The following is a 23,889-nucleotide window of genomic DNA, read 5'->3' on the forward strand; positions in this document are numbered from 1 at the left end:
TCCTATCTCCTACAGAACTGATTCAGTCTCTGTGCAGCGTCTTCATCTTGTGCTCAGCACCAACTGAAAAATGAATAACACAAACAACTCTGGTCTCCAGCCAGCTGACTGCCAACACCTATGTGAAAGAATTACTCTTCGAACTCTGGCTTTGGGCTCTGGAAATCACGTCACATGAACTAATATTAATTTCAGTGGTTCTTGTACTGTAAAACTCCTTTTCTCTATCCCCCCTTTACTGAGTGTATGTGTTTGAAGTGGCACGTTGTGAATCCTTCCATGAATGAATGGGAACATCGTTTTCCTATCTATTCTGTCCAGATATCTAATGAGTTTTTTATACCTCTATCAGATCGCCTCTTAACCTTCTTTTCTCCAAAGAAAATAGTCTCAATTTTTCCAATCAGACTGCACAACTAAAATTCTTCATCCCTGGAACCATTCTCGTGAGTAACTTCTGCCCTCTTGCCAATGCCTTTCGATCTTTCCTAAAGTCATATGCCCAGAACTAATAATAACAATCTTTATTAGTGTCACAAGTAGGCTTACATTACACACTGCAATGAAGTTCCTGTGAAAATCCCCTAGTCGCCACACTCCGGCACCTGTTCGGGTACACTGAGGGAGAATTCAGAATGTCCAAATCAGCTAACAGCACGGTCTTTCGGGACTTGTGGGAGGAAATCGGTGCACCCGGAGGAAATCCATTCAGACACAGGGAGAAGGTGCAGACTCCTCACAGACTGTGACCCAAGCCGGAAATCGAACCGGGGACCCTGGAGCTATGAAGCAACAGTGTTAACCACTGTACTACCATGCGAACTGGAGACAATACTGCAGTTGTGGCCAAACAAGTCATTTTTTAAAAAAATTATTCGTGGTGTGTGGGCACGCTGACTACGCCAACATTTATTGTCCATCCCTAATTGTCCTTGAGAAGGTGGTGATGAGTGGCCTTCAGTTGCTGCAGTCCATGTGGTGTAGGTACACCCACCGTGCTGTTAGGGAGGGGGTTTTAGGACTTTGACCCAGTGACAATGAAGGAACGGTGATTTATTTCCAAGTCAGGATCGTCAGTGGCTTGGAGGGGGGCTTCTAGGTGGTGGTGTTCTCATGTGTCTGCTGCCTTTGTCCTTCCAAGTGGTAGTGGGCCGTGAGTTTGCAAGATGCTGCCTAAGGAGCCTTGGTGAATTCAGTCAATGTTTTTTTGTGATGATATGGAAATTAGACCTTCCTTTCAAAATCTGAAGGATTCCTACTGTGCAGAAAGAGGCCAGTTGGTCCATTGAGTCAGCACTGACCTCTGAACGGATACTCTACCTAAGCCCACTCCCCTGCCCTATTCCTGTAACTCCATCTAACCTGCATATCTCTGGACATTAAGGGGCAATTTTTAGCATGTCCAAGCCACTTAATCTGCACATCTTTGGACTGTGGGAGGAAACTGCAGCACCTGGAGGAAACCCATGCAGACATGGGAGAAAGTGCAAACTCTGCACTGTCACCGGAATTGAACCCAGTCCCTGGCGCTGAGAGGCAGCTGTGCTAACCACCGGGCCGCCCCATGGGGAAGCTTCTTTAAAAAATTGGAAAACACCAACATTTTTTAGAATGGTCTCTTTTTTTAAATATAATTTTTATTGGAATTTTTTACAGAAAATATAAAACATAACGACAAACAATGAAATGCAACAAAATAACCCATAATAACTGTAACACCCCCAGACCGTATCGACGCATGTATCACATCCCCCACCCCCCAACCCCAATGAACAACAAAGTAACTTAAAAATAAATTTAAATTAAATAAACAAACATAGTCATCGTCCGCCCCCCCACCCCACCTTTTCCCTCCCCCTTCCCCCACTCCCCCCCGGGTTGCTGCTGCTACTGTCCCCGTACCCTATCGTTGAGCCAGAAAGTCGAGAAAAGGTTGCCACCCGCCTAAAGAACCCTTGTACCGACCCTCTCAGGGCGAATTTGACCTTCTCTAGCTTAATGAAACCCGCCATGTCATTGATCCAGGTCTCCACGCTTGGGGGCCTCGCATCCTTCCATTGTAGCAAGATCCTTCGCCAGGCTACTAGGGACGCAAAGGCCAGAACACCGGCCTCTTTCGCCTCCTGCACTCCCGGCTCCACCCCAACCCCAAAAATCGCGAGTCCCCATCCTGGCTTGACCCTGGATCCCACCACCCTCGACACCGTCCTCGCCACCCCCTTCCAAAACTCCTCCAGTGCCGGGCATGCCCAGAACATATGGGCATGGTTCGCTGGACTCCCCGAGCACCTGACACACCTGTCTTCACCCCCAAAGAACCTACTCATCCTCGTCCCAGTCATGTGGGCCCGGTGCAGCACCTTGAATTGGATGAGGCTAAGCCGCGCACACGAGGAGGAAGAATTAACCCTCTCCAGGGCATCAGCCCATGTCCCGTCTTCAATCTGTTCCCCCAGTTCCCCCTCCCACTTAGCTTTCAGCACCTCTACTGATGCCTCCTCCGCCTCCTGCATAACCTTGTAGATATCAGATATCTTCCCCTCTCCGATCCAGACCCCCGAAAGCACCCTGTCGCTCACCCCCCTCGCAGGAAGCGAAGGGAATCCCTCCACCTGCCGCCTAGCAAATGCCTTTACCTGCAGATACCTGAACATATTCCCCGGGGAGAGCCCAAATTTCTCTTCCAACTCCCCCAGGCTCGCAAACCTCCCATCAATAAACAGGTCCCTCAGCTGTCTGATGCCCGCTCTGTGCCAACCCTGAAATCCCCCATCAATGTTCCCCGGGACGAACCTATGGTTCCCCCTTAACGGAGCCTCCATCGAGCCCCCCATTTCTCCCCTATGTCACCTCCACTGCCCCCAAATCTTGAGGGTAACCGCCACCACCGGACTCGTGGTATACCTCGTAGGAGGGAGCGGCCACGGCGCCGTTACCAGGGCCCCCAGGCTTGTATCTCCACAGGACGCCCTCTCCATCCGTTTCCATGCTGCCTCTCCCCCTCCATTACCCACATGCGCACCATCGACACATTGGCCGCCCAATAATACCCCGAGAGATTGGTTAACACCAGCCCCCCCCCCCCCCCCCACCACCCCCCATCTCTACCCCGCTCCAGGAAGACCCTCTTCACCCTCGGGGTCCCATGCGCCCAAACAAAGCTCATGATGCTGCTAGTCACCCTTCTAAAAAAGGCCCTAGGGATAAAGATGGGCAAACACTAAAAAAGGAACAAGAACCTCGGGAGAACTGTCATTTTGACGGACTGCACTCTACCCGCCAACGATAGCAGCACCATGACCCACCTTTTAAATTCCTCCTCCATCTGCTCCACCAGCCTGGTAAAATTAAGCTTTTGGAGAGTCCCCCAACTCCTGGCCACGTGCACCCCCAGGTATCTGAAACTCTTCACTGCCCTCTTAAATGGGAGTCTCCCAATTCCCTCCTCCTGATCACCCGGGTGTACTACAAATACCTCACTCTTGCCTAAATTTAACTTATAGCCCGAGAAGCCCCCAAATTCCGCTAACAGCTCCATCACCCCCGGCATTCCCCCTTCTGGATCCGCCACATACAACAGCAGGTCGTCCGCATACAGCGATACACGGTGTTCCTCCCCACCCCGCACCAGACCCCTCCATCTCCCTGACTCCCTCAACGCCATAGCCAAAGGTTCAATCGCCAGTGCAAAGAGCAAGGGGGACAGGGGGCACCCTTGCCTGGTCCCACGGTAGAGCCTAAAGTACTCCGATCTCCTTCCATTGGTAACTACACTTGCCATTGGAGCCGCGTAGAGCAGCCTCACCCATTTGATGAATCCCTCCCCGAATCCGAACCGCTCCAGCACCTCCCACAGGTACCCCCACTCAACTCTATCAAACGCAGGGCAGCACGGTGGCCTAGTGGTTAGCACAACCGCCTCACGGCGCTGAGGGTCCCAGGTTCGATCCCGGCTCTGGGTCACTGTCCGTGTGGAGTTTGCACGTTCTCCCCGTGTCTGCGTGGGTTTCACCCCCACAACCCAAAGATGTGCAGAGTAGGTGGATTGGCCACGCTAAATTGCCCCTTAATTGGAAAAAATAATTGGCTAATCTAAATTTTTTTAAAAAAAAATAAAAAAAAAAAAAAAAAAAAAAAAAAAAACTCTATCAAACGCTTTCTCCGCATCCAGCGCCACCACTATCTCCGCCTCCCCCTCCACTGCCGGCATCATAATAACATTTAGCAGTCTCCGCACATTCGTGTTGCGCTGCCGTCCCTTGACAAATCCTGTCTGATCCTCGTGTATCACCCCTGGCACACAGTCCTCTATCCTGGTGGCCAGGATCTTCGCCAGCAACTTAGCGTCAACATTGAGGAGCGAGATAGGCCTGTATGATCCACACTGCAAGGGGTCCTTATCCCGCTTCAGGATCAGAGAGATCAGTGCCCGCAGAATGGTCTCTTTTAACCTTATATAGAACCTTCAAGCTTTCAGAGGACATTAAGGATACAGTCAATTTGTACTTTTGTCTTTATTGCAAAGTAGATTCCCTCCTTCAAAATGCATTTTAATTCTTAAGTTCTATACAGGTTCTTGAAAATTGAGTCTTTTAAAACTGGATCCAAAATTGTTTACAATGAAGCTGAATATTACATAGATTTATTAATTCACAAAATGTAAATTTTCTTTGACATTCTAACAGGCGGAGAGAATGCTCCAGGCGCCAGATCATCTCACAGGGATCAAACGCCATCAGTTTTGCCAAGTCCAGAGGTTGTAGATCCTTCTGAATTAAGACCTTTTTCCAAACCAGACTTTGCACTCTCAGAAGCTCTTAAACTTTTAGCTGATGAAGACTGGTATGGAATGAGTATTTTTCTTTTGATTAACATTAAAATTTTCTGTATAAGGTTGTTCTGTATTGTGGTTATATGCTGACATACCAGCCAAGATTTCCTATTCTATATTGAAGCTAGTATAATAAACCTAATTTTAGATACCTGTAACCAATGATCGGTTTACAAGTGGTCAACTGAGTAAGATATTATTAGCTTCATATAGAATGGTCTTATTTAAAATGCAAACCACTCACTTATTTAAAACAGGCACTATATCCCCAATACCTTTGGTTTTCTTCTGGGCTGCTTCAGTGTATTGCCAATGAAATGCACCCCAGAGTGGTTCCACAGAAAATGAGAAACTGTCATAAGATGGCCTGAGAAAGGACAGCACGGTGGCGCAGTGGTTAGCACTGCTGCCTCACGGCGCTGAGGTCCCACGTTCGATCCCGGCTCTAGCTAACTGTCTGTGCCGAGTTTGCACATTCTCCTCGTGTTTGCATGGGTTTCTGCCCCACAGCCCAAAAAGATGTGCAGGGTAGGTGGATTGGCTACGCTAAATTGCCCCTTAATTGGAAAAAGAAAATGAATTGGTTACTCTAAATTTATATTAAAAAATTAAAATGTCCTCAGAGTTGATCTGGTACCACCTCAGTAAATGTTCTGAAGAATACATTATACATTAATACTTGTATAAAAAAAAAACACATTTCCCCACCTCCACCCCACCTTTCTTTCTTTAAACCTTGCATTGGAGGGCATTAATGAGATTGTGCCCTCCAATTCTTAAAAATAGTATTGGTTTCCTTTGACATTCATAGTTTATCACTGATACTTGGAACTCTATTTAGTATTACTAATTCAGTTTTTGTATTCTTTCATAGGGAGAAGAAAATTGAAGGCATCAATTGTATTCGATGTCTGTCTACATACCACTCAGATGTGTTAACATTGAGACTGCATGAGGCCGTCTTTGCTGTTGTTCAAGAGGTTGTTATTTTAATGTTTTCTCATAAGAATATAATAATCATAATAAATCCATTTAATGTCTGGTACCACAATAAAGTGTGTTCCAAAAGATTTCCGTATCAACAAAAAAGTAAGTTGTGATAGAAATAGGACCATAAAGGATAATACCACAGGTAATGATAGTAAGATGGAAGAAATATTAAATAACTATGTTGTTTTAGTATTTATCAGGGAGATGGAACAGGAGGAAATGAGATTACTTGATCTGAATAATAAGTCAAGTGCATTTGAAATAATAAAAGCAAGGTGTATTGAGCAAAATATACCAGCTGAGGATAAAACCCCTAGGCCAGATGGATGCATCCACATATTTCAAAAGAATTTACCAAAGAGATGATAAGAAGCATTAGAATGTATATTTAATAATTTATTTGAAATAGATGTAGTGCCAGAGGAATGGAGGATAGTTGATGCAATTCTGACATTAAGGAGGAAAGAACAGGTCCAGGGAATTATAGACTAATTAGCTTAACATTGGCAGGAGGGAAATAATGGAATTTTTACTAAATAGTTAAATTCATCCAGAAATGTGAAATACAATAATGAATAGTCAACATGGATTTCAAAACAGCAAATCCTGCTAGACCAACCGTATCAATTTGTTTGTGGAGGTAGCAGAGAGAATAGACAATAATGCAGTAGATGTGATTTCGGTGAATTTTCAAAAGGCTTTTGAAAAGCACCCCATAATCAACTAAAGAATACGATTAGAGAATGTGGAGTGAGAGGATGTACGATTTCCTGGGTTTAAGGGCCACAGGTAACCAAATCAGCAGTTGACTAGTCATCAGTAATTTTAATATGGTTCATTAAGTTTATTGAGAACCAACAGTTAGATATGAGACATTAAGGGGGCAGCACGGTGGCCCAGTGGATAACACTGCTGCCTCACGGCGCTGAGGACCCGGGCTCTATTCCGGCCCCGGATTACTGCCAGTGTGGAGTTTACACATTCTCCCCATGTCTGCGTGGGTCTCACCCCTACAACCCAAAGATGTGCAGGGTAGGTGGATTGACCACACTAAATTGCCCCTTAATTGGAAAAAAATGAATTGGGTACTTTAAATTAAAAAAAGAAATAGGGCGGTATTCTCCGACCCCTCGCCAGGTCGAGCGGCCCCCCCGGCGATTCTCCCCGTGCGATGGGCTGAGTGCCCATCAAGTTAGGCCGAGTCCCGCCTGCGCCGTTCTCGTATGGTCCTACCCAGCCGGAACTCGGCATTCCTGTTGCGGGGTGCGGCCTGGTGGCGGGGAGGGGGCATCCGACCCCTGGGGGGCCTCCACAGTGGCCTGGCCCGCAATCGGGGCCTACCGATCGGCGGGCGGGCTTATCCCGGTGGGGGCCGATGTTCCTCCGCGCAGGGCCGCTGTAGCTCTCCGTCATGTTGCGTCGGTGCCGGCGTGCAAAAAGCAACCCACGCGCATGTGCGAACTCCCGCCAGCCATAGCGCGCATGCACGGACCCGCGGCGCCTGTTCTGACGCCTATATCGGCAGCTGGAGCAGTGTGAGGCTCTTCAGTGCCGTACTGGCCCCCTGTGCGGCGCAGGATCTCTGATCTCTGTTGAAGCCTTCGTAAAACGCAGTAGGAACGTTTACAATGGCATCAACACTTACCCCCAGGTTCAGAGAATCCCACCCACAATGTATTAATCAATTATACTGAAAAAGTGTGACCCATAACACCTTGTGATAACAGCATTCTGCTCAGTAATCAAAATGTTAGGCAACTTTCTCCCCCATATTCTTCCATCTCTGGTCCATCTTCCATCTGAGAAAAACAGCTGCCCAATGAACACTGCCACACACCTCTGCCGCTACCACCAGTATAAGGCCAATATATGTATCCTTTTAGCTTACCCAGTGTCAAGCATCTATAAGTATTCTGGCCAATGGATACAGGGTAGGTACTCCAAACATCAGGGGCGGGATTCTCCGAACCCCTGCCGGGTCGGAGAATCCTCATGGGGCGGCGTGAATCCCGCTCTGCCGCCAGCCGCCATACCTCACAGAATCGCGAGAATCAGCGCGACACAATGGGCCCCGGGGGTCTTCAAATCTCGGTCACACCGGCGTAAATCAAACATGCTTTTAACGGCGTCAACCAGTCGTGCTGGCTGATGGCAGCGAGCGAGGAGGTAGGGGTCAGCGTGGGGCAGCCGCCAGAGAGGGGACTGCACGGCCATAGCTGGGGGGGGTTCACGGGTGCCGGTGGAGGGTGCTCCACAGGGCCGAGGGTGCCTGCCGGGGATGGGGGTGCCAGGGATGGGAGAGCCGGGGATGGGGTTCCCTGGCCAGGTGCCATCTGGCAACAGTGGCAACCATGCAGCCCATGGCACCTGGCTGCGGAGGGGGTATGGGCAATGATGACATGTCGTCTACCCCCACCCCCTGCAGACCGTTACGTTTGGGCATCACCCAGCGATGTTGGCCGCCGTGGCGGGAGCCACCCTTCTACATATTGTCCTTTGGGAGCTGGAGCAGGAGGGTGCCACGGAGGCGGCGGAGGCTGCCGCAGAGGGGCAGGTGGCAGCCGCCCAGGCAGGAGGGCCGCCTGTCCGACAGGATGGTCGTACCAAGACCTCACGGACCGGGCATGCAGGAGAAGACTCAGGATGAGCCGGGAAACCGTCTCCCATATCTGCCTAATCATGGCACACCTGGCACCGTGTGGAACTGGGGGAGGACACCCTCTCCCGGTGGCCGTCAAGGTTACAGTGGCCCTAAACCTCTACGCGATGGGGTCATTCCAGTCACTGAGGAGGGACCTGTCCGGTATTTCCCAGGCATTGGTGCACCGGTGCATCCGTGCAGTGACTTACACCCTGTATGACATCGTGGACCGCTACATTCAGTTCCCTGTGGACCGCGCCCACCAGGATGCCCGGGCAGTGGGTTTCATTGCCATGGCCAGGATACCAATGGTCCAGGGGGCAATCGATGGGGTGCACGTCGCCATGCGGCCACCAGTGGATAACAGGGCGGTGTTCATGAACAGGAAGGTGGCCTACTCCATGAACATGCAGGTGGTCGCACAACCGTTCATCCCTGCCATGTTCGAGGGACCCCCCCCCCCCCCCCCCCCCCCCCCCCCTCCTTGCTGGGCGACAAGGGTTACCCGTTGCGGTCATGGCTGATGACGCCTATATGGAGGCCACAGGCTGATGCGGAGACCCACAGGTGTGGTCGAGACGTGCTTTAGGCTGCTGAAGGTGCGCTTCAGGTACCTGAACCGCTCTGGGGGGCCCTCCAGTACCCGTCAGAGAGGGTCGGCCGCATCGTTGTGGTCTGCTGCGTCCTGCACAACATAGCCCAGCAGAGGAGTGATGTGCTGGAGGCAAAGGAGGGGGAGGAGCAACACTAAGAAGGGCAAACCTGCCCTGATGAGGAGGATGGGGCTATGTACAGGACAGACGGGCTGGACATGGACGGGAGGCTGCGCACCGTTACCGGCTGGGCCAGTGGACACGGGACTGGTTGATAGCTGCACGGTTCACAGACTAGGGGGGTGCGGGTATCGCTGAGTATGGGCACGTACAGCACAGTACGGCACCAGCCCACCACCCTCACCCCGCCCAACACCAACCACCCTCATCTCACCCACCAGCATCACCCGCATACACACACCCTTCCATTGCACATCCACCTGCGACACAACAGCCAGGGCTCACACGGTCGCCAGTGGAAGTGGGTCTATTGCACGCCATGGCAGATGATGACAACCCGCTTTGCGATGGGCTCCAGGCTCTACATCATTAGACAATGTCTAACTCAGGGCCACAGTCACACCCTCCACCTAGACCGTCCCTGCATGCGGCCTAGATACTGCAGCGCACGGTTCCGTCGTCTGCCCAGGGGGATGCCGAATGCGACCTGGGGGGGGGGGGGGGGGGGCGCAACACTCACCTGAGCTCGAAGTCCTATCACCCCTCACACACACACTGACACTCACCTCACACCCCACCCCTGCACACTTCGGACACAGCACAGAGGCAGCTGCTGTAGGTGTGAAACTGATTTTAATAACAAACAGTTCATACACATGCCCTAGGCCCTGTAGCTAATCTGCGCCCTGCACCCGAGCCAACTGACTCCGTGTCTAATTTTTTGGCCTTAAGGACCCTATGACTACGTCTAGGTGGTTCCCCAGACGGTACAGCAGAACTGGAGGCGGACTCCTGTGATTCCTGCCCTGTGACTAGGGACCCCTTTGGCAGCCGTTTTATTGGGCGGCCCGGCCAGGATGGGCCAGGCTGCGGCTCGGGCGACTGGGATGGCGAGCTGCCAGCCTGTCCTGCCCGTTGCCCACCAGATGCACCCGGAACGGAAGGGGGGTGGGGAAGTCCAAGGTATCGCGGTGCTATGGGACCTCCCCTGCAGGGGGCCCAGCACCTCCTTCTCCCTCGGGGTGCCTGACAGCCCCAGGGCCTCTCCATGGGTCGGGGGTGCGAACGGATCCAGCACCCGACACAACCCGTCACCTGCCGCTGCCAGTCCTGGAGGCCCGCCCTGGTATCAACAAGGGTCTGCAAGTTTGCAGCCATGGAGCTCAGGGAGTTGGCCATCCCTGTCTGTGTCTGGGTGATGCTGGCCAGCACCCGGGCAATGGCGCCGATGCCCTCAGGGCGGCCATTTTGCCGTGTCTCCAACGGTAGCGACCTGACGGCGCACGCGTCTGTGAAGGTGACGCCGTCGCGATTGGCGTCACGCCGCTGCGAGCCCCTTCCGGGTCGGAGGTTTCCAAAACGTCCGGTAGGAGTAAACTTCCGTTGGAGTGGTTTGCGCCGTTCTTTGTGTCGGCGTTGGGCCATCCTGTCGATTGCGGGAGAATCCCGCCCATGGCCTCTGGATTGCTAGTCTAGTTACATAATACCGAACCCTGAATTAATTCTGTATTTCCTATTCACAGGTGAAAAATCTACGCTCTGGTGTTTCACGAGTAGCAGTGCTTTGTTTAGGAGACATGTTCACAGTGTTTAAGAAGAATATGGATCAGGAGCTGGACAACAGCCACAGTGTTAAAACCCTTTTGCACAAAGCAAGTGAATCTAATGCTTTCATACGAGAGGATGTGGACAAAACACTAAATGCAATGGTCATGAATGTTAGCCCAGCACGGGCACTTTTATCCTTAATAAATGGTGGACTGAAGTAAATATAACTCTTATTTTAATATAAATATTTTAACAAACGATGTTATTATTTCTGTGTTTTTACATTCCTTTTGAATCTTGTTAATGGATTTAGTTGATATCCTTTGCATGTAAATCATAAGGGTCAATTGTGAATTGTAAATCTTATTTTATGTATTTATCTATTTTATTCTGTACAATAATCTATTTTCATTGATTTAAAAGAAAAATGAAATCAGACATCTTTCTCCCAGTACCATTGAGTCTTTCCAATTTTCCAATATATAAGAACATTCCTTGATAAGGCAGACATCAACTCTTTACTCCCATTTTCTATATCTGATTCTGGAGTGAATGAGCAAGTGAAATATTTTTTCAATCAACATAGATAGCAATCAGAATAGATTGTCAGCTTGAGTGTGAGACCTTTAAAAACATTTTTGCATTATTTTGAATTTTTATTTAGCCTCAAGTTAACTTTTTTTTAACTTGTGCCTCTACCTTGCTCATGTAAGTATTTCTTTTCAAATTCACTGTTGCAATTTGGGTGCCACTGACAAAGTTGGCATTTCTTTACTGAGAACATTTGATACAACTGAGTGGTTTGCTCTGCCACATCGGGCACCTGAAGTTTTCCCACACAACAAATTTCTGATTAAGTGTCTGCCAAATGGAAGGAAGCCACTTCCAACAATGGAAATAAGAGGGCAGGAAGCAGGCTGTCTGCTTCTGTTCATGTTTATTTTATCTTGATATCTTCCTGGTGCATATTTTTGCTCTATCAAATAAATAAAGCCTCTATTTTACTTTGTTGTCCAGTTGAAAGTGACCATATGAAGGAATCATATGGTGGTTGAAGGAAACATTTGTTGCCCTTGACACTCTTCTCTGCCAAATTTTATACCTAACTGTCATCTTCCAGAATGTTTCTTTGGTGACTTATTGCTATTCTAGTAAATAAAGTTTATAAATAGTTAATTTAACTAGCATAACTGCATGGAAATGGGATTAATTTTCCTTTTCAGTAGATCATTAATTGTATCTTCGTTGCTTTTGTTCAGCCATCTAAATGGTGTGGTCAGAAAATGTACAGCGCAGCATCTTGCCAATGTGGTGGAACGAATGGGAGCAGGGCGACTTTTATCTGGAATTAAAGATATCACTGATCGAATTATTCATGCAGTAGCAAAATTTTCTCAAGATGGATCCCCAGAAACTAGGCAAGTAAATGACTTTTAAGTATGAATTTTATGGAACAATGTAGTGATTCAACTTCCAGACTAAGAGTTCTCGGACTGATTCAATTTTTCCCAGGACACCAATTTTTACATAGAACGTACAACATAGAAATGGCTTTCTTGTCATATCACAACTTTGTGGAGTCATAATTAGAAACCTCAGTCAGAAGGACGCTTGAGTGAGAGAAGGTCTATGTCTTAGCTTATACTCCAAACAAAGTTCAGACACCAATTGTTTCTTCCCACACTGCCACCATATTCCTCATGTGTGCCTCCAATATTCCCTTGAATGCGTCATGCCCCTTAAAATGCCATCTGCTTTAATCACTCCATTTGACAGAGTGAGTTCCACAATCTTACCACATTGTAAAGAAATTCCTTCTAAACTCTTAATTTACTCAAAACATCTTAAATTTATGGTCCCTTGATTTATACTTGCTCAAGTGGAAGTCATTTCTCCATATCTACCCTATTGAATCATTTATAACTTTGACGTCTAACAGGTCTCCTGTTAGGCTGATCAGTTGTTCCTGATAGTTATATCCTCTCAATTCTAGTAACACATTGTTTAACCAGAAATCTGGCGCAGCGGGACGGAGAATCTAGCCCCATCACTCCATTTTCGTAGATGATGCAGTGACCTTTTGCTATTTTGCAGATACTATGGACGCAAGATGCTGTTTATAATGATGTCTCACCATGATTTTGACAAGATGCTTGAAAAACATTTGCCACCCAGAGATCTGCCTTATATTAGAGATACTGTTAATAATCTTCGCCAAAAGGTACAATACAATTAGTATTTAAGAACCTCAGTCAACGGTTCAGTCATTTTTTTTTGAAAATATTTTATTGAGGCATATGTAATTTTAACAATTTTCAAGAGGAAAAAGCAACAGAACAAATAACACCCACCCAACCAACAACCAAAGCCAGCCAATGTGCCTTACATACACAGTTCCCCAATCCCCCTTTCCCACTAACGATTTCCAACCTCAACCAGCCTCCCTCTTTCCCTTTACAACCCCCACCCCCCCCCCCCCCCCCCCCCCCCCCCCCCCCCGGCGGCCCCCTTTATATCTGCTGACAACTTAATTTTCCACAAAGAAGTCAACCACCTCCGGGCGAACCCTAGCATCGATCCTCTCAGAGCGAACTTGATCCTCTCAAGCCTGAGAAATCCGGCCACGTCACTGACCCATACCCCCGATTTTGGAGGTTCCGAGTCCCTCCACACTAATAAGATCTGTCTCCGGGCTATCAGGGAGGCAAAGGCCAAAACATCTCCCGGTCTTCCGACACACCGAAAATCTCCACTCTGGACTCGGAAGCACCCGTGCCTCCAATACCATTGACATGACATCGGCAAATCTGTGCCAAAATCCCCTAAGCCGTAGACATGCCCAAAACAAGTGGACATGATTTGTGGGCCCTCCTGCATATCGCCCACACCTATCCTCCACCCCTTCAAAGAATCTGCTCATACGGGCCACAGTCATTACAAGCACTGTGGACCACCTTGAATTGTATCAGGCTAAGCCTGGTACACAATGAAGACACGTTGACTCTACACAGGGAAACCTCCCACAACCCCGCCTCTAACTCCGTGCCCAATTCTTCCTCCCACTTTTAGTCACTTCCCCTATTGGGGCTCCCACCCATTCCATGAGCTCTTTATAAATTTCCGAGACCTTCCCTCCCCCACTCCCGTTTTCGACACTACCTTACCCTGTATCCCCTGGGGCAGTAGGTGCATGAAGGTCGAGACCTGCCTCCGCGCAAAGTCCCTTGCATGCAGGTATCGGAACCCATTCCCCCGGGGCAGCTCAAACCCCTCCTCCAAGCACATAAAGCTGCCGGCAATAAACAAGTCCCCAAACCGCTCAATCCCAGCTCGCTGCCACTTCCAGAACCCCATCGGCGCAAATCGGTGGTTGCCACAAATAGTTGTCCATACCGACGCCCCCTCCAATCACATGCGCTTCCGCCACTGTCCCCACACCCTCAAGGCTGCCACTACCACCAGGCTTGTGGAGTACCGGTGAGAGCCGGCGAGAATGGCAGAGGTGCTGTTATCGGTGTCCCTAAACTTGTGCCCCTACATGAGGCCGCCTCCATCTGCTCCTACACCGACCCCTCCCCCACTACCCACTTCCTAACCATTGCTATGTTTGTCGGCCAGTAGTAGCTCCTGAAATTCGGTAAGGCCAGCCTCCCCTCGACCCCATTCCAACAGCGCCTTCTTTACCCGCGGAGTCTTAGCCCCCATACAAACCGAGAGATCACCACATTCACCCTCTTAACGAAAGTCTTGGGGATAAAAATAAGCAGGCACTGAAATACAAACAAAAACTTCAGGTGAACTGTCATCTTTACCGTCTGCACCGTCCCTGCCAGTGACAACGGGAGCATATCCCACCTTCTGAAGTCCCCCTTCATCTGCTCCACCAACCGAGCCAAATTCAGCTTGTGTAGTTGTTCCCACTCCCGCGCCACCTGGATACCCAAATACCGAAAGGTCCCTCCCACCACCTTGAACGGCACCCTCCAATCTACTCTCTTGTCCCCTCGCCTGAATCGCAAAGACCGCTCTTGCCCATATTCATTTGAGTCATTTTTAAGCAAATATTTGAAAATATCTTTGCCGTTGTTAGATCTTTGTTTCCACAGAGAGTTGAGTCCGGTTGTTAAATTTCAGTAGCTTTATTCAGCACCCAAGAGTGCGGTACAGTTACACTTGTTTATCTGTACCCAAGGCAAAAAAAGAGAGCTGTTTGTGCGCTTAGTTCATATATCCATGACGTCACTGGTCGTAACCTTATTGGTGTGTTGAAATTGTACTGCAGGGCCCTGATTGGTCTTCACTGGGACTGGGGCTGAGGTTGTTCCTAATCGATGGTCGGGAACGCGTCACCGGCAGCCTGACGTCAGATGTCGGTGTCATGTGGGCCACGGGGCCGAAATCGGAAGGTGGCGGTGGTTATTTTGATCAGGCACCGGAGGAGGGGGTGGCGGCAGCCACTATTGCCCCCAACGAAGATGGCGCTGGCGCTAACTGCGCATGCGGGCACCAGCACTAACTGCGCATGTGGACGCTAGTGCTAACTGCGGATGCTCCATCAGCCGTTCTATAAAAATATTGTACTGTAGCTTTAAAGTAATGATTAATTTGCATTGATAGTTGTTTGCATTTTAGTAATTGACATGTTTTTCCTCATGATATTAAACTTGTTACATCTTTACTTCTATAAGGGTCTTGGAGAAATGCCATTAGATACCCCATCAGCAAAAGGCAGACGATATCCTGGGAGTGGAGGAAGCATGCGAGCTTTATCTAGCTCCAGGGAAGTCCAAAGTTTAACAGGAAGGTATTATCAAATTTACTTACAATTAATCAATAACAAATTCTTTGCAAAAAGAATGTCACGGCTGAATTTCTAGTTTTTATGTCCTTGAATTTATGATTTTATACATTGAGTCCAGTGTGTGGAGTATAACATATCACTGCAACTATTTTAGTGTGCAGGATGGGGTGGAATTTTAATTAATATCTTGCATACTCTTATGCAAGTTACATTCATTAATTTGTCATTTTGCTAAAACGAGAGGCATGTTGCCGAAGCTTTTCATCTTGCATTCATCAGGAAGAATGCCAAATGCAAGAATGCCAAATTTCAAATGATCATATTTACAACAAAGAAAAGGGATGCTAATTAATTGGTAAGTTGACTGTGAGTGGCTGAGAGGTTGCCGAGTAAAAAGCAAAAGGGAGCCCACTATAGGATGGCCATGCTTGAAGGTAATTTTTAAAAGGTGCAATGCTTATATGTATTCCTTTGTTTGTCCCTTCAGAATCTATATTGCTTCGAGTAAATGTAAACCAGCTACTTTACGAGTTTGACTGATTATCTTGAATTGGTTGTTAGTGTAGCTATGAGCACACTCAGGATTGTTCCGCAAATGCTGCTGAATACCGGAATCTAATCTAAAAGGCATTTTGTTTTGGTTTTGTAAGCACAGATTGTTTGAATACAATCTGTACTCAAATTTCTTTAAATTACATTTTTTCAAATGTTAAAATAAAATTTAAAACATTGTCCTATTGCAGATCATTTTTGCAAAATTTATTATTTTCTTTAACAAAATACTTTTTAGTTGAACATAGCTTGGTTACATACCGAATTTACAGAATTTTGAATTTCAACAAAACTTTGTCAAATTTGAAATTAATATGGTATGATTGTATTTTAATTCATATCAGGGATATCACAGAAGGAGTAGTTAATTTACGTGATCAGACATGGAAACCATCTCCACGAAACCTGATGGAAAATGCAGAATACCTCAAGGAGATTACAGGCCTATTGGGTGCAAAGGACTTTCGGGATCGTAGCCGAGGAATCGAGCAATTATTAACAGATTGTCAAAACAATCAGGAACTTGTTATAATTAACATTATTAAGGTAATCTAGGAACAACAAATTAAACTGTCAGATTCAATGAATAATTTGGAATCATCAATCACCCTTCGGCGCTGGCCCCCTCGCGGCCTCACCCTTCAGCGCTGCCCACTTCGCGGCCTCGCCCTTCAGCGCTGCCCCCCCTCCCGGTCTCACCCTTCAGCGCTGCCCCCCTCGCAGCCTCGCCCTTCAGCGCTGCCCCCTTGCGGCCTCGACCTTCAGCGCTGCCCCCCTCGCGGTCTCACCCTTCAGCGCTGCCCCCCCTCCCGGTCTCACCCTTCAGCGCTGCCCCCCTCGCGGCCTCGCCCTTCAGCGCTGCCCCCCTCGCGGTCTCACCCTTCAGCGCTGCCACCCTTGCGGCCTCGACTTTCAGCGCTGCCCCCATCGCAGCCACACCCTTCAGCGCTCCCCCCCTCGCGGCCTCGACCTTCAGCGGTGCCCCCTTGCGGCCTCGCCCTTCAGCGCTGCCCCCTCGCGGCCTCGACCTTCAGCGCTGCCCCCTCGCGGCCTCGACCTTCAGCGCTGCCCCCTCGCGGCCTCGCCCTTCAGCGCTGCCCCCCTCGCGGCCTCGCCCTTCAGCGCTGCCCCCTCGCGGCCTCGCCCATCAGCGCTGCCCCCTCGTGGCCTCGCCCATCAGCGCTGCCCCCCTTGCGGCCTCGCCCTTCAGCGCTGCCCCCTAGCGGCCTCGCCCTTCAGCGCAGCCCACTTCGCAGCCTCGCCCTTCAGCGCTGCCCCCCTTGCGGCCTCGCCCTTCAGCGCTGCCCCCCTCGCGGCCTCACCCTTCAGAGCTGCCCCCCTCGCGGCCTCACCCTTCAGCGCTGCCCCCCTAGCGGCCTCGCCCTTCAGCGCTGCCCCCCTCGCGGCGTCGCCCTTCAGCGCTGCCCCCCTTGCGGCCTCACCCTTCAGCGCTGCCACCCTCGCATCCTCACCCTTCAGCGCTGCCCCCTCGCGGCCTCGCCCTTCAGCGCTGCCCCCCTCGCGGCCTCGCCCTTCAGCGCTGCCCCCTTGCGGCCTCGCCCTTCAGCGCTGCCCCCCTCGCGGCCTCACCCTTCAGCGCTGCCCCCTCGCGGCCTCGACCTTCAGCGCTGCCCCCTCGCGGCCTCACCCTTTAGCGCTGCCCCCTCGCGGCCTCGCCCTTCAGCGCTGCCCCCTCGCGGCCTCGCCCTTCAGCGCTGCCCCCTCGCGGCCTCGCCCTTCAGCGCTGCCCCCTCGCGGCCTCGACCTTCAGCGCTGCCCCCTCGCAGCCTCGCTTTTCGACTCTGCTGCCCCCCTTGCTGCCTCGCCCTTCAGCGCTACCCCCCTCGCAGCCTCGCCCTTCAGCGCTGCCCCCTCGCGGCCTCGACCTTCAGCGCTGCCCCCTCGCGGTCTCGCCCTTCAGCGCTGCCCCCTCGCGGCCTCGACCTTCAGCACTGCCCCCTCGCGGCCTCGCTTTTCGACTCTGCTGCCCCTCGCGGCCTTGGCCCTGCCGTACTGACCCCCTCGCAGCCTTGGCCCTGCCACACAGCCCCTTGCAGCGTCAGCCCTTGCCCACTGCCTCCTTCTCATGGCCTTGCCCTTTAAATTATAGTATTCGATCTTCCCATATTAGTCCTCCCAAGGCACATCACTTCATACTTCTCTGCATTGAACCCTATCTGAAATGCTTCTGCTCATTTCACCATTGTGTATGTCCATCAGAAGTCTACGGCTATCCTCATCACTATCTATTATTCTGCCTTGTTTTAATCTTCTGGAAATTTTATAATCCTCTCCCTGCACCTAAATCCAGATTATTTAGAAAACTTGAAAAGAGTAATGAGTTCATAATTGAATTTTAGGAGCTCCCTTACAGACCACTTCTCAGTCTGGGCAGCACGGTAGCTTAGTGGATAGCATTGTGGCTTCACAGCGCCAGGGTCCCAGGTTCGATTCCCCACTGGGTCACTATCTGTGCGGAGTCTGCACGTTCTCCCCGTGTCTGCGTGGGTTTCCTCCGTGTGTCCTTTGGTGGCACTGTCCCTGATCTTAATTATTTTTTGTTATTTGGGTCTGCAGCATACTTTACTACTTATTTGTATATATATCTTGATTATTTACTTTTTAGTTTTTCTTCCCCTTCTTAATTGTTTCCCTGTCTATTTTTCTAACCTTTTCATATCCCTTTTCTCATCCTATCTTATTGTCTCTGTACTTGGTCTATTTTTTCCTTTAGTTTCATTGCTGTCTTTGTTTCTTATTCATCCATGGTGTATCATCACTGTATAATTTGTCCTTGCTATATAGGATATATTTCTCATTCTTATCCCCTTAAAATATTTTTTTCTAATTTATTGCTTTGGTCTTACACACATTTTTCTCAGTCTTTATTTTAAACCTTATTATGCCATGATCACTGTTTCTCAGATATTGCTCCATGTTTCTCTTATCTACTCTGGTTTATTTCCCATTACTAGATCAAGCTATATTTGTTTTTTTTAGCATATTGGATATGAAAAGGCATCTTGCATACATTGTAAAAATGTTATTCCCTGTACCCTTTTCACTAGCTGTTGCCAGTTAAAATCTTCCATGATTCTATGTCCTTTATTAACTTCACATATTTGCTTTTGCATTTCTCCCTCCACCTCCTTTCCACTGTAAGGTGGTCTGTATAATATTCCTGTTAGCATGATTGATCCTTTGTCTTCAATTTTAATCCTATGTTTCTACCTTTCTATTAGTTCTGTTGGTTAGGGGCGGCACGGTAGCACAGTGGTTAGCATTGTTGCTTCACAGCATCAGGGTCCCAGGTTCGATTCCCGCTTGGGTCACTGTCATGCGGAGTCTGCATGTTCTCCCCATGTCGGCAAGGTTTTCCTCCGGGCCCTCCGGTTTCCTTCCACACGTGCTTGTTAGGTGAATTGGACATTCTGAATTCTCCCTCTGAACACGAACAGACGTCGGAATGTGGCGATCAGGGGATTTTCACAGTAACTTCATTTCTAATGGAAACCTACTTGTGACACTAATAAAGATTATTATTATGTCCCTTTTTCGAATGTCATTCCTATCTCCAATCAGAATTTCTAGCCGACCCCTTTTTCAGTACCCTTTCTGATTGTTATAACTTGCAATATTTAGGTGCCAGTCTTGTTACTTATGTAGCTGTGTTTCAGTTACGAGGGGACATAGCTTTAAATGAGGGGAGATAGATATAGGACAGATGTCAGAGGTAGGTTCTCTTCTCAGGGAGCAGTAAGGGCGTGGAATGCCCTGCCTGCAACAGTAGTGGACTCGCCAACATTAAGGGCATCAAATGGCCATTGGATAAACATATGGATGATAATCGAATAGTGTAGATGGGCTTTAGAGTGGTTTCACAGGTCGGCGCAACATCAAGGGTCGAAGGACCTGTACTGCGCTGTAATGTTCTATGTTCTATGTATCAAATCCATAATGAGACTGGCCTGTGGATACTTCACTAATAATATCCCATATTAATATATGACTTTAAAAATTACCATATTAAGTATGTATATAACTTTCTACTCCAGATCTTTGATGCTTTCAAACCTCGATTGCATGACTTCAACAGCAAGGTGAATCAAATGGCATTAGAAACCATGCAGAAAATTATTCCATTACTGAAGGATAATCTGGCTCCGGTTTTGAACATTCTTTTCCCTGCCATTGTCGACAACAATCTGAATTCCAAAAATCTTGGGATTTATAATGCTGCCATCGGTGTTATTCACACCCTCATTCAACATATAGGTATGTAGAAGAGACAGAAATAACTGTTTCAAGATATATTGTCTAGTGCCATTATATTATTAGCTGCCACCTAGAATGCGTGTATATATGCATGTGCAGTGATAGATGTGGTCTGAAGAATGTATTTTGTACATCTGGCTAAATATCTTGAAAGCTGGGATATGTTTTGAGTTCTGATATTTTTACAATAAATACTATGTGGAAAATGGAAGAAAAGAGGTAAGTTTGGACATGTGACCATTTGCCATCTTGAATTTCATGATCAGACTTTGTGCCAAATACAAAGTTAAATTATCTCGGCTTAATTGACAGGGATGATACATTAACTTTAACGAAAAATCAACTAGGGTTCCCATGGCTGATTATTATGAGATTTCTGCCTGCAACGCACAGTGGGGACCGCTGTGATGTCTTCCATGATAGAATAGTTTTCCAATACTTGAAGAGTGGCCGCTTGTGAAATAATGGTGCAGCATTGGTAACTGTGGAATTGTACCCCAGGAGCGAGTCAACATCTTCAGGATTAAGCATCAAGAATTCAATCAGTTGGAAAAGCAAGCTATTCTCATGCATGGGCGGTTTTCATAGATTCCATTTCTGAATTTTTTAATGGAATTTTTTGAAGTGCATATGAAAGCAAAAACAGCACTTTGGATGCTAGAAACCTGAAATGAAAGCAGAAGATACTGGAAATACTGTGCAGCATCTGTGGTTAGAGAGAGAGAGAGAGGCAGAGTTGTCATTTCAGCCTAGGGTGACCTTGCATCATTTCTTTTTTTTTATGTTTTTGCGTTTTCATATTTTGTATCCAGCAATTTACAAAACAACGTTAAACCAATGCATATATTCACAACAGACATGCATCTCAACAACTGCCCTTAGTGACCAAAAACATTTAGGCAGGTTATTGGGTTATGGGGATAGGGTGGAGGTGAGGGCTTCCCCTTAAAAGGGAATTTTCTTACATATTTGACATTCTCCAACATGGCCACGACACATATTTACAGACATTTATGCACAGTTTGGTTTGGGCCTCAACTTGCCTTAGAGCTGGTCTTCTGCGGCTTTTGACCCTCCTGCTTTTCCCTTGCGTTCCACTTGTGTGTGTTCGCACCCTCCTTTCCTTCCCCAACCCCCTTTGTCCTCTTCCATGGCTAGTGCCATATCTCCCAACTTCCCAACCTATTTTATTGATTGCTGGCTACAAACAGGTCTTGAAACAAGTTGGTGAACGGCTTCCACGTCCTGTGGAAGACTTCCGATCCACGGATGGTGAATTTTGTTTTTTCCAGCCTGAGAAATTCTACCAGGTTGGACAGGCAATCTGCAACCTTGGGCGGTGCTGCTGATTGCCAGCCAAGTAGGATTCTCTGGCGGGCGGGCAGGGAGGCAAAAGCTAGGGCTCCGGCCACCCCTCCCAAAAAGAGCTCTGGCTGATCTGATACCCTGAAGACCGCCACTTTTGGGCATGGCTCCACCCTCTCTCTCCCCCCCCCCCCCCCCCCCAAACAACCCTGGACATGGCCTCAAAAAAGGAAGTCCAGTACCCAACAGGTCTGGGGCAAGACCAAAACATGTGGATGTGGTTGGCCGGAATTCCCTGGCACCGTTCACATATGTTCTTAACCTCCGGGAAAAACCTGCTCATTCGAGTTCTGATCAGGTGCGCTCTGTGCACCACCTTTAGCTGCATTAGACTCAGCCTTGCACACATGGTGATGTTTGCCCTGTTCAGTGCTTTGGTCCAGAGTCCTCCCCTAGCTTCATGCCTAGTTCCCCCTCCCATTTTGTCCTTGTCTCACCCAGGGTCTCCCATACATGTTCTCCCCCCGCCCCCTCCCCCCACAAATCAGGTCCAGCTGTCTTTCTAATAGTGAGTGTCCTGGTATCTGGAGACGTTCTCGACCTGATTATATCTCGGTTCGCCTCCTCTCGGGAGTTGGAACCCCCCCTGCAAGTTCCTCCAGGGTTGCCACTACACCGTCCGTGCAGACATCCCCAACTGTCAAAGTTACCTTGTCCTGTCTCCACCCTGAAGGAGGCATCCATTTCTCCGGACATGACCCTGCGGCTGTAACAAATGGGGCCCATGGTGGATACCTCGTCCAGATCGAAGTGCTGCCTCACCTGCTAACACGTTCAGAGCGTGGCTACTACCACTGGGCTGTTCGCGTATCTGCCAGGGGGAACGGAAGTGCAGCCGTGGGCAGTGCTTGGAGGACGTCCCTGCACAGGTACCCTCCTCCATCCTCACCCACCCAGTTTCCCTAACCGATTCCCGCACTACTCTGCTGTGGCCGCTCAATGGCAAAACCGCAGGCCACCCACACGGAGGTGGCATGGTAGCACAGGGCCAGGGACCCCGGTTCGATTCTTGGCTTGGATCACTATCTCTGCGGAGTCTGCACGTTCTCCCCGTGTCTGCATGGGTTTCCTCCGGGTGCTCCTGTTTCCTCCCACCACTCCTGAAGGTGTGGTTATTAAGTGAATTGAACATTCTGAATTCTCCCTCAGTGTATCCGAACAGGTACTGGAATGTGGCGACTAGATTTTCACAGTAACCTCATTGAGTGTTAATATAAGCCTACCTGGGACACTAATAAAGATTATTATTACTCTCCTGCCCCGCAGGACCCCCTTTTTTGATCCTCAGGTTCTTCCCCTCCCCTCCCCAATACACACACACAACTGCCAGAACCAACCTGTCAACTGTGATTAAAAAGGCCTTCAGGATGTAGATCGGGAGAGACCTGAGCAGGAAGATGAACCCAGGCAGCACGCTCATTTTGATCGTCTACACTCCTGCCAGGGAGGATGGGAGTCAGCCCCACTTCCACAGGACCCCTTTTACTTCCTCCACCAGACTAGTCAGGTTCCATTTGGTGAATCCATGTCCAGTCGTGGGCCACCTGGATCCCCAGGCAGCGGAACCTAGTCTGGGCCTGTTTGAAAGGCCGACCCCCGAGCTATGTCCCTCCCTCTCCAGGCCCACAGGGAAGATCCCGCAATCCCCCAGGCTAAGCCCGTAAACTGAGAAGGTTCTAAACTCCCCCAAGAGTTTCACTATCCCCTCTATGCTGGCCTGGTAGCTTGAGATGCAGAGGAGCAGGCTATCCGCACAGAATGAGACTCTATGCTTTGAGGGGGAAGCTTTGAGGCTCAGATTTGGTGTTTGATGCTGACGCAGGTTATCTGTTCCACAACAGTAACATCCTTTAACTGGATTTACATAAAAATTCAAGGCAAGTATTGTTTTACCACTGTCGTTTAAGGAAGTGTTCCGCTCATTTTGAACTGGATTGAATATGGAAGGCAAATGTGCTGGATAAATAACTTTATAAATTCATCTTATAAATGTACCTTGAGGATCTGGGAACTTAATCCAAGCTGACTCTCCAATGCAGTACAGATGCATTGTCTTTTGCATAAGACTGAAACCAAGGTTCTATCTCCCTGTTTAAGGCCTAAAGCATCCCAT

The 23,889-nt window shown here is 48.8% G+C and overlaps 1 protein-coding gene across 5 annotated transcripts in view; it reads left to right on the forward strand.

Annotated features, from left to right (window-relative positions):
* The window catches only part of LOC119952464 (TOG array regulator of axonemal microtubules protein 1), a 173,248-nt gene that overhangs the window by 145,460 nt on the left and 3,899 nt on the right, over positions 1 to 23,889 (forward strand). For all 5 annotated transcript variants that reach the window (XM_038776256.1, XM_038776270.1, XM_038776264.1 and 2 more), the window contains 8 exons: positions 4,686 to 4,842; positions 5,706 to 5,811; positions 10,759 to 11,000; positions 12,043 to 12,201; positions 12,878 to 13,004; positions 15,472 to 15,587; positions 16,481 to 16,682; positions 20,192 to 20,411. In XM_038776256.1, coding sequence (XP_038632184.1) covers positions 4,686 to 4,842; positions 5,706 to 5,811; positions 10,759 to 11,000; positions 12,043 to 12,201; positions 12,878 to 13,004; positions 15,472 to 15,587; positions 16,481 to 16,682; positions 20,192 to 20,411 — 1,329 coding nt within the window. The remainder of the gene's footprint in view (positions 1 to 4,685; positions 4,843 to 5,705; positions 5,812 to 10,758; positions 11,001 to 12,042; positions 12,202 to 12,877; positions 13,005 to 15,471; positions 15,588 to 16,480; positions 16,683 to 20,191; positions 20,412 to 23,889) is intronic.

Source organism: Scyliorhinus canicula, chromosome 2, assembly GCF_902713615.1.
Source record: "Scyliorhinus canicula chromosome 2, sScyCan1.1, whole genome shotgun sequence".
Lineage (NCBI taxonomy): Eukaryota > Metazoa > Chordata > Chondrichthyes > Carcharhiniformes > Scyliorhinidae > Scyliorhinus > Scyliorhinus canicula.